The sequence below is a fragment of the Primulina huaijiensis genome, chromosome 3, assembly GCF_012295235.1.
Source record: "Primulina huaijiensis isolate GDHJ02 chromosome 3, ASM1229523v2, whole genome shotgun sequence".
NCBI lineage: Eukaryota > Viridiplantae > Streptophyta > Magnoliopsida > Lamiales > Gesneriaceae > Primulina > Primulina huaijiensis.
The window spans coordinates 6,063,195-6,079,558 of NC_133308.1; the positions used below are offsets into that span (position 1 = coordinate 6,063,195).

The 16,364-nt window shown below is 33.2% G+C and overlaps 1 protein-coding gene and 1 pseudogene across 2 annotated transcripts in view; both read left to right on the plus strand.

Annotated features, from left to right (window-relative positions):
• Positions 1-417: 417 nt before the first annotated feature.
• LOC140972115 (uncharacterized) lies at positions 418-4,434 on the plus strand (annotated as a pseudogene).
• A 2,512-nt stretch (positions 4,435-6,946) lies between these two features.
• LOC140973368 (uncharacterized) overlaps positions 6,947-16,364 on the plus strand; it is a 19,573-nt gene continuing 10,155 nt past the window's right edge. The window contains exons 1-2 of one of the 2 annotated variants that reach the window (XM_073436095.1): positions 6,947-6,991; positions 16,181-16,216. In XM_073436095.1, coding sequence (XP_073292196.1) covers positions 6,962-6,991; positions 16,181-16,216 — 66 coding nt within the window. In that variant the 5' untranslated portion in view covers positions 6,947-6,961. The remainder of the gene's footprint in view (positions 6,992-16,180; positions 16,217-16,364) is intronic. The other variant, XM_073436094.1, reaches the window with a different exon arrangement.

Here is a 16,364-nt window from a genome sequence, read left to right on the forward strand (position 1 = left end):
AGGGTGAAGTTCTTCATCTTGGGTCGTGAACACTGACGAAACTCAATAAATTTGATATCTCAAAATAAATTTTTTTTCAATACATAGTTTTTTTTTTTGGATTTGTTGCAGAAGAATAATTTATAGATTCGTGGTTAATTGTTAGCCAAAAAATGAGAGGATGGAAGGTTGAGAGGAAAAAGATTTTTTGTGAAGATAAGAAATGAAATGAGATCTAAGATTGAGTCGAGAAAGATGGAAAAATTGAGTCGAATAAGTTTTTTTATTTAATTAAATTATAAATTTTATTGTATATAAAATTAAAACACTAATGAAAAAATTAGTTTTTAAACAAAAGATAAAAAAGTAAATTACATTCACTCATTTTCCTTAATAAACTATTACGTGACTCCCTTTTTCCTCGTTTTCCCAAAACCACATCAATTGAAGACGAAGAATTATTTTCTTGATTAGAGTCATCTGCAATCATGAAAACCCTTGATGTTTTTCAGACTGAGGAAGATCTTCTCATGTATTCATCCCTCTTTGACCCAAAAGGTGAGATCCTTGCTATCATTTTTCTTGTTTGGCCGTGAACTGAAAATCTTATAGTCCTGTACCATTTTATACTCTATACATAATCTTGATGAATTGATTTTTCTTCCTATTTGTTTGGTTTGGAGTTTATGTGGTGACTGTTATAAATTGGTTGCAGATGGGAATGTAAAATCTAGGGGGATGGAGATTGATAAAATTTCTTGAAAGCTTGGCTGGAAAAGTAATCGTTTTAACTCGCTTTCCTAGGGGGATGGAGTTTGAGAGAGAGATAATCCTATATATATATATATATACACACACACCCACACTTACACATAAATTGGTTTTATGTTGGAAATATATCTTTATCGTTCTAACTATGTGGAGTTGGAGTTGGAGTTGGAGTTGGAGTTGGAGTTGGCGCCATTATAGAAATGGCGAACCATTTTACGATTTACGTAAATTTAGTGGACTGATGCAAAAAGTGATGGTCTATCATTGTTGGCAGAGTAGGAATTTGAATGAAGGGCCATCTAGTATGTTTTGGGAGGTTACCCATGAAACTGAAAGGTTTTTTGCGTTAAAAGATTGCGGCTTTAGTTGCTTGTCTTTATTCAGCTTTAGTCCTACCCAAATGTAGTTGAATTGAGCATCAGACTTGGTGAACTAATGTCAAAAGTATCTGCAACCAGGTTAGCAACCAAGATATCGCAGATGGTTAATTGATCGGTTTTTCGTTAAAAGATTGTGGCTTTAGTTGCTTGTTTTTGTCCAGCTTTAGTTCTACCCAAATGACTTGGTGAACTGATGTCAGAAGTATCTGCAACCAGGTTAGCAACCAAAGATCTCGCAGATGGTTAAATGATAAGTTTTTTGTTAAAAGATTGTGGCTTTAGTTGCTTGTTTTTGTTCAGCTTTAGTCCTACGCAAATGTAGTTGAATTGAACATCAGACTTGGTGAACTGATGTCAAAAGTATCTGCAACCAGGTTAGCAACCGAAGATCTCGCAGATGGTTAAATGATCGGTTGTTGATGGAGCTTGTTCCTTGGCTAAATACAGAGTAAATTAGGGGATTGTTTGCTCCACCACCTTGGGGTGACTTAGTATTATTGGAAAAAAGCAGTTTGTAGATCTGCTTATTTTGTCTGAATCGCTATCTAGATCTACTTATTTTGTATGAATCGCAATCTGTATGTACCTTCCATTTTTCCACCATTGTATGTCAGCCATTTATTAAATAAAAAAACGCTTGATTGTCAGAAAGCTGAACTTCAAAGTCGAGACAATGGCAAGGGTTGACTATTCTGCCTTTTAACATGCTTGAGGTTGGTGAACTTGATATCTTAGTTATCTGGGTTTGCAGGTGATGATGTGCCACCTTCACCTTTTTCCATGACAAACTTTTTCCCTGACAAATGCTCGGGAGTGGGACAATTTCAGAGCTATAGATATGGATAAGGAGGTTCTCTAGTCTATTTACCTTATTAAATCTTATGCATACATATTATTTTCAAATGGATAGACAAAGTGATTTGACTAGTAATGTTTTTTAGTGGGACTTGTAGATATATTGTTAAAGTAATTTCCTTAGCATATAGTGTAAAGATTCCACTCTAATTTTCTAAAAATCATATCATCCAGCGTTTTGCTTTTATGTTTTTCCAGTTCTAAATTTCTACTTGATAGATCTCTGTTATTTTCTTTCCGTTTGTGACTTCTATGTTGCTTTTAGTTCTAGTTTCTTGTCGTTGGTCATGCCCGTACTGACTTTTTTCGTTTGTTTTTCCGATACCAATTACGCAGTGAGTATGGAGCTTTGTTTTTCAAAGTCTTTTAAAGCTTTCTTTAATCTTCTTAGGTTTGGTATAACAAACCAACTTTTAAAAATTAGATTGATGTCTGGATTTTTTAGTTGATTTTCAGAAAAAGAAATATGATCTTTTGTAGTTTTTATTTTCTTTTAAATTTTTTTAAATAATCAAAATCATTGAGCATGATATGATCAAATGGAAGATTCCAAATATAATCTAATTCATAATTCATAAAATACTTACATGATTAGAATTCTTGAGAACTTGATGAAACAAGCAACCATAGAGAGTAACAAACTTTGAGAGAGAATAGAGAAATTTTATTATTGCGTATGAAAATATTTGTGTGTCTATTACAATGGAGTACGTCTCCTTATATAGTACTAAAGTTAACAATATTCACAAAAGTAAATTTGACATAATATTCTAGTATAGTGGATTTACTATTCTTCCAATATCAGACATGACATAAAGCTAAATTATTTACAAAAAGAAATAAAAATAAGACTTAGTGGACTTAGTGGCCAGTATCAGACATGACATAAAGCTATTATATGTCTTTATTGTCTTTGTATATTGTCTTTGTATAATGGAAACACCCACTAAGTCTTATTTAGGTTTATGTCATGTCTGATAGTGACCACTAAGTCTTATTATCTCGTTCTGTAAATAATTTAGCTTTATGTCATGTCTGATAGTGGAAGAATAGTAAGTTCACTATACTAGAATATTATGCCAAGTCTACTTTTAGTAATAGTGTTAATTTTAGTGCTATTTAAGGAGATGTACTCTATTGTAATAGACACACAACATAATAAAAGTTTTTCATTCTCTCTCAAAGTTTGTTACTCTTTGTGGTTTTCTCAAGAATTATAGTCATGTAAATATTTTATGAATTAGATTATATTTTGAATCCTCCATTTGATTCTATCATGATTCATGCTCAATGAATTTAATTATTTAAAAAAATAAAAAAAATAATAAAAGTTACAAAAGATCATATTTTTTTGCTGAAAATCAACTAAAAAATCCAGACATCTATCCAATCTTTAAAAGTTGGTTTGTGATATCAAATCTAAAAAGATTTAAAAGCCTTTGAAAAACAAAGCTCCGTACTTGTTGCGTAATTGGTATCATGTAGAACTAGAGTGGCACTTCGCCGATCTTTTCCTTCGGAATTGATAAATGGATATGAGGTATATTTCAGATCTACTGGATCGAATTTTTTTTTCAACCCCTCATTCATTGTTGTTGCTCTATTTAAACGCTGGAATGTTGTCCATGAGGTGATGTACAATGAATTTTGATTCTACAATATACATGTTTCTTTGGTTCTAGCTTTTACCATTATTGAGTGGTGCATATTGGAGCTTGTCTTTGTTCTCTGAACTGTGGCGCCTTTTCTGGTTTTCATGTTTATGATTCTTAACAAGTAACCAAAAAGATGATTTCATTCGGTCGTGTTTACTCTCATTTGTTAAAGAGAGTGAGGAAGGAGATGTTCTTGTTTTACATGTGCAAGACCCTTTCCATCGGTTACTACTACATGGCATCTGTGAGGTATTCATTCAACTGCGATATTACCAGGTTTTCACAGTTAATTTGGAATAACACATCAAGAAAACCAGGGAATTTTAATGCATCTAAAACTTCCATCCATTTATTTCTTGAATTTCTGACAAAAAATACTTCCTTTCTCAACTGTTCTACAACTTGGTGTCCACAGTCACCCAATCACAGGGCACTAAACCCTCAAAGATGACAGAGATAAGAAAGAAACGGTCCGGTTCCAGCGAACTTCTGAACATCTCGCTTTGCAAGTTTCTCAAAATGGCGAAAGAAGGGTTTTGGTGATTCTTTTCTTGCCATGAATGAATGTACATGAAACCAATTTGTGCATTATCTTAATTTATGTAAAGATTTGGGAATGGCGTCGTTAATTCAAACACTGTAATATGTATGTTTGTGTGTAGAAAATGCCTCGTTTCTTCACACGGGCAAGTTGATAGATTGGTTTAGGGGGATTTCAGCGTATGTGAACATTGTTGTAAAGTTTTGGGAGATGATCCCTACTATGAGAAGAGAAACAGCATACGGTGCTGTGCGTGCTGTCAAATTTTTTTTTAGAACTTTTATTTTTCTCATTTTGGTTTGCTCAATTAATTAAATAAGACAAGATAGATGAAAATAATTATTATATATTAATTTTTAATTATTTAAATAATTCATGCAAAATATATTATTGTTAAAAATTTAAAAAAAATTGCAGAAAAATTAAATTAAATCAAAATCTCTAGATATAATAAATGATAAATTAATGATTAGCTTTACTTAAAAAATAAATCTAAACAAAAAATATAACTAAAGGGTAAATTTTTAAATAATTATTTATATTAAATTTTTGTTAAATTTATTTTGTATGAAATAATATATATAGTTTAATTTTATTAAATTTAATGATTTTAAAATTAAATTGTATTATATTAATAATAATAATTTTATTAGTTGTAACAATCCTTTCATATCATTTATCTAAATTAAATAATCTAACAATTTTGAATTAACAATAAACGGATACAAACAATACACATACATCATTAGTTTTCATGTATTTCACTTTTTCAAGACATTATAAAGATGAGATAAGACAAACTTGTGAAAATTCAAAGTATATTTAAACATAGAATCAAAAATAAATAATTCATGTTGATATAATGTTAACTAAATTGAAGGCTCAAAATATATGATATAGTGTGATCTGAACTGAAGACTCAAAATATAATAATTATTTATTTTTCTTTTCATATTGAAATATACTTCTAATTTCACAATTTTGACTTATCTAATTTTTAAAATATTTTTGAAAAACTGAAATACATAGAAACTAAGGATGTATTGTTATTATTCTTCTTGAATCATGTATCTGTTTATTATTAAATAAAAATTATTATATCTTTAAATTCAAAATGATATGAAGAAATTGTTAACAACCAGTAAAAATATAATAATAATTAATTTTAAAATCATTAATTTAACTTAATAGAATTAAACCATACATAAATATTATTTTATACAAAATAAATTTAACACGAATTTACTATATATAATTATTTGAAAATTTGTACTTTATTTAAATATTTTGTTCATATTTACTTTTTTAAGTCAAATTATTCATTAATTTGTCATTGAATTATTCTATCAAAGATGTGATATAATTTAATTTTTATGTTCTTTTTATTTTTAATAGGAATACACTTTGCATCAATTAATTGATTATTTAAAAAACAATATATAATTATTATTTTCATTGTCTTGTCCTAATTAATTAATTCAACAAATCAAAATGAAGAATATAAGACCATCTCCAATCATGACACCACATTGGTGCCACACCATTATGATGCCATGATATTTCACTCCAATCCAGCACCAAAACTGGCGCTGGATTGGAGCAGCTCTACAAGCTGCTCCACATGCTGCGCCACAATTTTATTTTATTTTTTTTAGTTTTTAATTTGATTAATTTAATATAAGTGTTTAATATTTAATTAATTAATATTTTTTTGAAATTTTAATTATAAAATTTTTAATATTCTGACTAGAAATTAATTAAGTGTAAAAATAAAAAATAAAAAAAAAACACAAATTAAATTAATAATACGTTAAAATGGTATAAATTACGAACAAAAAACAACAAAAATTACAAAACAATAAACAAACTACGACAACTAACAAACCATGAAATTACGAAACATAAAAAAAATTACGTCAAAAAAAGATTTTTAGTAATGCGGTAAACCAACCCCAATCCTCCAATATCTCCAAAATAAGATCCGAAGTTGTCATTTTCTCGACTTTCATCTTCAAGTCTTTTTTGCAATATTTTTTGTTGCTGAGCTTTAGTGTACTCACGCAGAGTTGGATCAGTAATTTTGCTCAAATCTTTGTATAAAATTCTTTCATCCATTTTTCTTTCTTCTTGTTCAAGTCTAATCTTTTAATTATCATTATATTATCAAATTATAAATAATTAACATAAAACAGAAATATTAATATTGAAAAGAAAAAGAATATTCTTGGAATATTCTATTGTAGTGTAAAATGTAGTGCAATGTGGTTGGAGATGATTTTAGTGTAACACCAATGTAGTGCAGAATGTAGTGCAATGGATTGGAGACGAAGGAAATAATAATTTGGTAGCACACAACCGGATGATATTTTAGGTGCACATGACTGTTTCTCTCCATATTCGTGCAATCTTTACCTTTTTGTAGAATATGCAGCACAAGTTTAGTTTTATTTTAGTTATTATTATTATTATTATTATTATTATTTTATTTCATATTTATAATTGAACAAATAAATAAACTGGGTTACATGCCTCGAATCCGACCCGTAATCGATCACGGGAGTCGACAGTCGACGCACGACTCTTCAGTCGTGCTCGTCCTAAAAAATAATTCTGCGTGGGGAGGAAGAAAAGGAAAGGAGAAGGTTATTTTTTTTTAATATTTAATTTAGTTCTTGATTGATAAGAAATAATATAAAATTAGATTTTTTTTACGAGAATGTGGGTATATTTAGTCATTCATTTACTCATCTAATCATCTTGTTCTTCCTCGAAATTACGACATGGCAAAGATCCCCGTCAGATACTGCGTGGTGGGTGGTGTTGTTTCTTCTTTTCTTCACTTGGAACTTCTTTGATTAATGTCTTATGCATCAGGTAGATGCATTTACCGACGCCGCATTCAAGGGAAACCCAGCGGCGGTTTGCTTCTTGGAAGAGGAGAGAGATGAAGAGTGGCTGCAGGCGGTGGCATCTGAGTTTAACATATCCGATACTTGTTACTTGGCTCGGCTTGCTGATTCACCCGACGTCCCCAGGTTTCGTCTTCGCTGGTTCACTCCTGTTGCTGAGGTCCGGCTCTTTTTTCTTGCTAATATTCAATTAACCATTCGATAATTTCAAATCACCATGAACCACTCGTTTCCACTTCTTTGTTATGGAAGGATTTACTGATAATCAGCTACTGGGTTGATTTCAGACATTTTTACTCTGTCCCTACCCCTTCATTCTACTTGACCCAAAATTGGAGGGTTGGTGTTAGCTTGTGATCTCCGTAGACAGGTTTGAAATGTGAATCTTATTGTTTTCGAAATATTAGATTATATCTTCTCCATGAGGTGAGATGCAATGTGAAGTTTTAGGCGCCAACTACCCCGTATGCTACCTGCTTGTTCTACCTTATGTCTTCACACAATGATGTCTTTGTTAACTGCTGATTAAGCCCTTCTAATTTTCTTATTGTGCTCCAAAGTTGAGCAACGGCTGGTAACTTGGTATGCCAGTAGTAACTTTTGAGTATCAAAACTAGAGTCAGCTCATTTATGGATCGTATTTGATTAGAGACTGGCCATATCCAATGGTGTGCCTTGTATCTGCTGGCAATACTTTCCTCTTTGATGGTACATTGTTGGTTGTTACTTGTATGCAGGTCAAACTCTGTGGACATGCGACTTTAGCAGCAGCTCATTTTCTCTTTGTATATGGACTGGTGAGTTCTGATGTGATTGAATTTTCAACACTTTCGGGGATATTGACAGCCAAAAGAGTACCGGAGACCAAGGCATTGGATCCATCCAACCTTCCAAATGGTAATGCACGTGAGAGTTTCCTCATTGAACTGGATTTTCCAGTGGTCTCAATAACGAAATTTGATGGTGCTGATGAGGTTTCAACCATTTCTAAAAGCTTGAGCGGTGCTTCTGTTATTGAGATACATAAAACAACTGCAAGCGATGACCTCTTAGTATGTATTCCATTTGCTCTTAATTTTAACAACTGTCGTTGCATCACCGAATTTCTGAAGTCTGAACATCAGGCTACTTTCTTACCATATGTGCATGTATCGAATATCATGAACAATGTGGTGGATAATGAGATCAAAATGGTATTTTCTTTATAAAGCTTGGTTACATTCTGGGAGGAGCGTCAATTCTAAGGAGGTGGAAGTCTATATCTTTAGGAAAGGATTTGTCTGTTTTACCTGAAATGCTGTTCACTTTTGTGATATGTTAGGTGGAGCTCCCATCGGGAGATGCAGTTGTGGAAGTAGAGCCGCTATTTGATGAAATACAAAAATGTGCAGGGAGAGGGATAATCATCACCGGGCCCGCTCCTCCTGGATCAAGATTCGACTTTTATAGTCGATTTTTCTGCCCAAAGCTGGGGGTGAATGAGGTAAGCTGCTGAAATTTTATTCCCACTAACTTGGAACTGTATGCATCACTTTTACTTTTCCATTCTTCATCTCTCCATAGATTTGAAATATTTCCACCTAAAAAAAGTACGGCAGAAAGAAAGTTAGTGTCTTGATTTGTTGTTCCCCAGGTCTAGCTATTTATCGAATACGAAAGCGTACCTGCACAGAGACGCACATAGTAGTGCATGTTATAGTTGATTTACATTTTTTAATTGGATCACTGAAGCTTCAATGTTTGATTAGGATCCTGTATGTGGAAGTGCACATTGTGCTCTGGCACCATACTGGAGCAAGAAGCTTGGAAAATGTGATTTTATAGCTTATCAGGTAAAAAGCCACTTTGTATCGCAGGAAATTCTTGTTTCAATTATTATTTCTTTACCTAGCTAGTATTCGCCATGATAACTTTACCTGTTTAAATTAGGCATCTCCAAGAAGTGGCGTAATTAATCTGCATCTTGATGAGAAGAATCAGCGAGTGCTGCTTCGAGGAAAAGCCGTAGCAGTGATGGAAGGTTCCCTCTTGGTTTAAAATCAGAACTCGGAAGTCATGAATGGTATTTAAATGACGATCCTACTGAATTCTTGTCATGATGGAACTTATGAATAATGATGTTTGTAATTCTATGTACTTCAATGTGTAATGTGGCTTTTGGACCATTGATTCTATGCAATCACGCACTCAGACTTATTTCATACAAGTAGTATTCTTACTGAAGTTAGATTTATGTACTTGCTATATGATGCATGGAAAACATGCTTTAGACGAATAGAATTGATAGATTTAAGAACTAAAAGGCGTTAAAACCAACTTTTTCCCAAAAGCGTGAAAATGGGAGGTTATCGAACATTAATTTTATATATTAACATGCTTCATCATGTGCAAACTATGTGACTGTTGTGCAAGACAAGGTCAATGGTTGGAACAGCTGAACCCAGGCGGATACTCTGAATCTTATCCGCTGCACAGCACAAACCGAATGACACCACTGGCTTGACCTTAGAGAGTCTGTATCCAACAGATAGATACCTTCACGAATGTATCTTTCAAAGCGTTGAAAATTGGGATTTGCATCACACTGTATGGTGCAGAGCTGCTAAGTTTCGTTCCGCCTATTCCATTTTCATCGATGGCTAAAAGAGTCTGGATTAACGAAACAACTCTCTTGCTGACTTTAAAGGAAGTCAATCCAATGTAATAATTATCCGGTGATTTGTACCAGTAGAAAATTTCAGCGTCCGCTCCTTGTGGACCCAAGATGAGTGGGGTGTAAGTAAGCGACCTGGAGAGGTCAATTCCAGGAGAGAAATTGTAGGGGCCTGGAGAGTTGAACATAGCTATTCCAGGAGCCTTTGACGAACTTGGCAAGCACAGGGCAAAAATCCATGGAGAAGAAGCCCGGCTGATTTGAGTCGAAAGAGAATAATTGAACCTGCCCAGAGATGCTAAACCTGTCGACCCAGCCAATGCCCTGTAGATCCTGGAATGTTTATTCGGATCAGAAAGCACGATTTCAGAATTTAAAATTTCGGTTTTGACTATCAAAATTTAACTTGTGTGTCATATGATTCGAATTCATTAGTTTATTGAAAATTTATCTTTAGCAATTAACGCTCGGTTCCAACTATTCCAAATTTTAAACGAAGATAACTTTTTTTGTAAATCCCTGCGAACGATTTACTTGATCTAACACCTTTCTTCAATCTCCGAATCAAGTCCACAATTGATTGCTTGTGATTATCTTCTATTTTGCACTAGAAAAATAGAAAAAATTGTGCGAGATCAACGGTTGGAAGACGGAAAAATTCCGCGCCGGCATGGTGGCGTTGCGGTGGAACAATGGATGCTTACAGTGGAGTTGTGGTGGTGCTCGGTCACGGGGGTGCCTTCAAGAAGGGGGTGGCCGAATTCTTGAGGAGAGAGAGAGAGAGTGAGGATCAAGTCTAGTTTTTTTGATTGTGTTGTGTGTTATCAACTCTTGGTAATATATATGTAATGTCTTTCAATTGTACATGGATTATTCTAAAACTAGGGGTTTCTCCCTTGTCAAATCTCCTATGTTTATCTTATCAACTTTTGAATAAAATTTAAAATAATTAGATAAGTCGGAGGCCAAGGTCAATGTTTGCATATCCATGACTTATAGTTGTTAGCATGAATTTTTGATTGAGTTTTTATTCTTGTTTTGCTTGAGACTAGCAAAAGTTCAAGTTTGGGGGGGTTTGATAAGTGCAAGAATTGCACATATTTTATACGAGTATCCATTTGAATTATGTTAGTCTCGAACATAATTAAGCTTGGTTTTCGCTGTTTTTGCGGAGATAAACCACTGTTGGACGAATGATGGCGATTAAGGGCACTTTTGATGTCGAACGGTTGATGAACTAGAGCCGCAGCGCCAACGAACTAAAGCCGTTGCGCTAAGGCTTAACATGAAGAAAACAAGTGCCTAGGCGCTACAATGCAGCGGCGCAGCGCCAGCAAGGCCGAAGATCAAGCACCTAGGCCCCACAATTCAAAATCGTGGCGCCATCAATGCCGAGCAACAAGCGCCTAGGCGCGCCACCATCAGAGTCGCGGCGACAGCCCTCGAACCAGCGGGCGCTTAGAGCAGCGCCTCGGCGCTAGCGCACTCGGAGACTCAACAAACGAGCTTCAAATTACAGGCCCGTACGAAACATAAAAGAGGGAATATGGTTTCACAAAGGACGGCGGTTTTTGGTGCATAATTCATGGGAAAGACGCAGAGCACACGTGGGAGACGAATTGGAGCGCAAAGATCGATCACGAAGGCGTAGAACGAAGAATCTGGGGACAGAGACGCCATTTCTGATTTTTCATCTCATCTTTCGCCTTTAATTTCTTGTGTTTGCGATGTCTAAACTATCGAACATGCGCTGTTTTTGTTTAGATTCTGCTATGAACTAATTGTCCATTCTAGAGGATGATGTAGCTTCGTTGATAAGATAATTTGACTCGGTTGTTTATGTGATTGAATTATTTTTGGTTTAATTGTGTCTCTTTGTTTTTACTCTCTTGCAATTTACTGGCCATAAATTGTTTGTTGTCTGATTAATTCTACAACTCGGGAGAGGGATTAGGAATATAGATCATTAGAGACACATCGTTGAATGTTTATATTGTTCGGAAGACGTATAATTTTAGTGAGGCCTATATAAGAACATCGTTTGCATTTATCATTTAAACTTAGATTCTTATTAGGAATTTTTGAATCGAAGTTTGAATGATACAATTTATTCGTCACTTAAATAAAATAATTAAAGGAATAAAATAATTAAGTCTTCTTGGCCATTAACTGAATGGGATTCGTTAATATAAATGCAACCGAGAATAATTATTGTGGAAACTTAGTGAAATCACTCCTCTAGATATTTTCTCTCATTGATACTCGTTCAATTTGGTGATTTTATTTGCAATTAGTTCGGTTTAAATAGACCAAAACATTTATTGATTCTTCTAAAAAAATCGTGACTATTTTAATTACAAGCACTGATATACGTTTATTAATACACTCCTCGTGGGAAAGATACTTTACTCTCATATATTAAAACTTGACAACCGTAAGCTTTCGAGCGGAAAATAAACAACAGCATTGTTTCTCCAAACCATCTAGAATCCTTCATTTTTTGGTGTAAAAGTTTTTCTTTATCACCACGCTTGCTGCGAAATTGGATTGAAATTTTTTTTGTAAAATATCTCTCTTAATCTCTGGACCATGACTTTGTGATCACATGGTGTTGTGAACTCTAATCATCTAATCTCATTTTCTTGTGTATATGATTTAAACATCTGTAGGAAATTGTTTCATAACACAATGTCAGCTCCCGTGTTTTGAAAGTAAATCGGTGGTGTTTTTACCTTCTACCAAGGTGTTTGTCTTGCACCGTCGATTATAATTTATGCTTTCTCAATCTCTTTGCGTAAGATTAAGGTTTGCTTTGAAAAATCTTGTCCAACTATTTGAGGTAATTCTTTTGGAAAAAATCCTAGTTTTGCTGTAAAGATTCCAGCTCTTGAATCAAAATAAGCAGCAAAGTATTCTACTTTATAATTTTAATATAATATTCATATTGGAATGTTTATCGAGAATGGACTCGTGGTCATTGAATTTTTCATAGTCGATCTTCTACCATGAATTCCATTATATTTTCAAGTCGTTCCAATGTTTATATTCCTCGAGAAACTCTAATCCAATAGCCAATTGATCATGTTTTTTTCCTAGAATTCCTTTTATATGAACTTCCAATTCTCTGATGTTTATTATTTATTGGTAAGTTCCTATCATATGTTGTTTCTTATAGCATATGATATTACAAGAAATTGATTTTTTTGTCTTGTTATATTAAATACTATTTCAACTTCTCTCCATCCTCCTGTACATCTAATCTTTCCTATTGTTGAAAAGTTTTGTTACCAGCTAGATTTCCTGGACATGTGTTTTTTCTCACCTATGACTTATGATCATATCTATTTGGAAATACAGTTTTTTGGTTCCAGTCTAATACTTTGATTCTTTTGTAGAATCAGTTTGTTTGGATCTGGATATTTATTTCTTGTATTCAAGAAAACCTGATTCTTTGTGGATAAATTATCTGAGCAACTTTTCCGAATAAATTATTGGATAAATTACTACAACATTTTTTTCTGCACAGATATTTCCTGAGATAATTCCCAATATAAAAATTTGAAATTATTCACTCGTTTATCGCATATAGTAATATTAATAAGTGAATAATATATCTTCTTTAAAAGTAGCTTTTATTATGATTTGGACGATTCCGATATGAATCAATGACATGGTTTGTGCTGATTTTGGCTTGAGTTTCTGTAATTCCTCTTTTATTTATTAAAAAATATTGCATCTCCATCTGGTTTCTCGTAAGTTCAATGGAAATTGCCATTTTATTTCTGGAAACATTATAAATTAGATGATGTTTTCTGTTTCTTAAGCCAATATTTCTTAAGAACTTTTCTATATGTCTTGCATAGAATCTTTCATATCTTTGTAGGTTAGTGTTTTCTCTCATGATATTTTGAACCATGTTACGAGATATGGTAGTCTGGCTAAAGAAACCATAAAATATTTATGTTTTTTGTGTCGAAACACTTCATCTTCAGTTAGATTTTGATTCTGCTCCGTCATATTCTTCTTTACTCAAGATTTCTTCTTCATATTTACTCTCGTCTAAAAAAATATCCTCAGACTGGTATAATTTAATTAGATCTTGGTAATAAATCGTTTCTTCAATATCCAGAGTTGGTTCGAAATGCCTTATTATCTTTTTATCATTTTCTAGATAGTTGTTGAAATATGTCATCCTGCTCCACATGTCTAGTAATTAAAATCTTAAAAACTTTCATTAGTTCTGGTGTGAGCTCTTCTGAAAGTTTTTCTTATTGGTGTTCATTCCGTGCTTCGAGATGAGTTTGATGCTTGAGACGACATCCTATTCTTGAAGGTCCAATTATTTGTTTATATTTTTAAGATCTGGATTTTTGTGTCGACCATATTGTTCTTGGTTTTTAAGAACTATCTCCACTATTTCCTCTTTTGGTATAAGAGTGAGATATAAAGTTCTTTATTTTGTACCTTTGTGGTTTATTTCCAAAAAATTTTGGAAGATCATTTTCTTTACAACATAAATGAGTTCGTTTATTAACGACCCTTAATATTTTGTCGTTCTTTTGTAATGCTATTAAGTGACATCATTCTACCAATTTTTCTTTAAGAAAGAGGCTCTTCTAGCCAGAGTATCTGGATTGTCATGGATATATTCTCTTATTTGCATTTCTCTCCAGAGATTTGACATTTTGTGAAGAAATGTGGCATTGTTGTGTGTTATTCGAATCCTGAATTCTATATATATTTAATAAATGACATTGTAGACGCTCAACATTTTCATACACAATAATAAAAGTTATTCATTCTCTCTCAAAGTTTGTTATTCTATGTGGTTTTCTCAAGAATTATAATCATGTAAATATTTTATAATTATGAATTAGATTATATTTGGAATCCTCTATTTGATTATATCATGCTCAATGAATTTAATTATTTAAAAATAAATAAATAAATAAAAGCTACAAAAGATCATATTCTTTTTCTGAAAATCAACTAAAAAATCCAGACATATATCCAATCTTTAAAAGTTGGTTTGTTATACCAAACCTAAGAAGATTAAAGAAAGATTTAAAAGCTTTTGAAAAACAAAGCTCCATACTCGTTGCATAATTGGTATCATGTAGAACTAGAGAGGCACTTCGCCGATCTTTTCCATCGGAATTGATCAATGAATATGAGGTATATTAGATCTACTGGATCAAATTTATTTTTCAACCCCTCATTCATTGTCGTTGCTCTATTTAAACGCTGGAATGTTGTCCATGTGGTGATGTACGATGAATTTTGATTCTACAATATACACGTTTCTTTGGTTCTAGCTTTTAGCATTATTGAGTGGTGCACATTGGAGCTTGTCTTTGTTCTCTGAACTGTGGCGCCTTTTCTGGTTTTCATGTTTATGATTCTTAATAAGTAACCAAAAAGATGATTTCATTCAGGCATGTTTACTCTCATTTGTTAAAGAGAGTGAGGAAGGAGATGTTCTTGTTTTACATGCGCAAGACCCTTTCCATCAGTTACTACTACATGGTGTTTGTGAGGTATTATTCATTCAAGTGCGATATTTCCAGGTTTTCACAGTTAATTTGGAATAACACATCAAGAAAACCAGGGAATTTTAATGCATCTAAAACTTCCATCCATTTATTTCTTGAATTTCTGACAAAAAATACTTCCTTTCTCAATAGTTCTACAACTTGGTGTCATCCACATTCACCCAATCGCAGGGCACTAAACCCTTGAAGATGACAGAGACATGAAAGAAACGGTCCGATCCGGTTCCAGCGTACTTCCGAACATTACGCTTTGCAAGTTTCTCAAAATGGCGAAAGAAGGGTTTTGATGATTCTTTTCTTTAATTCCATGAATGAATGTGCACTATGAAACCAATTTGTGCAATATCTTAATTTATGTAAAGATTTGGGAATGGCGTCGTCAATTCAAACACTGTAATATGTATGTTTGTGTGTAGAAAATGCCTCATTTCTCCACACCGGCAAGTTGATAGATTGGTTTAGGGGGATTTCACTTTTCAGCATATGTCAACATTATTGTAAAGTTTTATTCTCACTCAATTGCTCCATATTCGTGCAATCTTTACTTTTTTTAGAATATGCAGCACCAGTTTAGTTATTATTATTATTATTATTATTATTATTTTATTTCATATTTATAATTGAACAAATAAATAAATTGGGTTACATGCCTCGAATCCGACCCGTAATCGATTACGGGAGTCGACAGTCGACACACGACTCTTCAGTCTTGATTGTCTGCGTGGAGAAGAAGAACAGAAGAAGAAAAGAAAAACGAGAAATTATTATTTTTTAAATATTTAATTCAGATCTTGATTGACAAGAAATAATATAAAAATAGATTTTTTTTATGTCAGGAATCTCGGTACATGTAGTAAGTCAGTCTATCTTTTTCTTCCTCGAAAGTACGACATGGCCAAGATGCCCGTCAGATACTGCGTGGTAGGGGGTGGTGTTGTTTCTTCTTTTCTTCATTTGGAACTTCTTTGATTAATGTCTTGTGCATCAAGTAGATGCATTTACCGACGCCGCATTCAAGGGAAACTGAAAGAACCGGATTTTTTCACTCACCTAATTAATATTTGTAAGG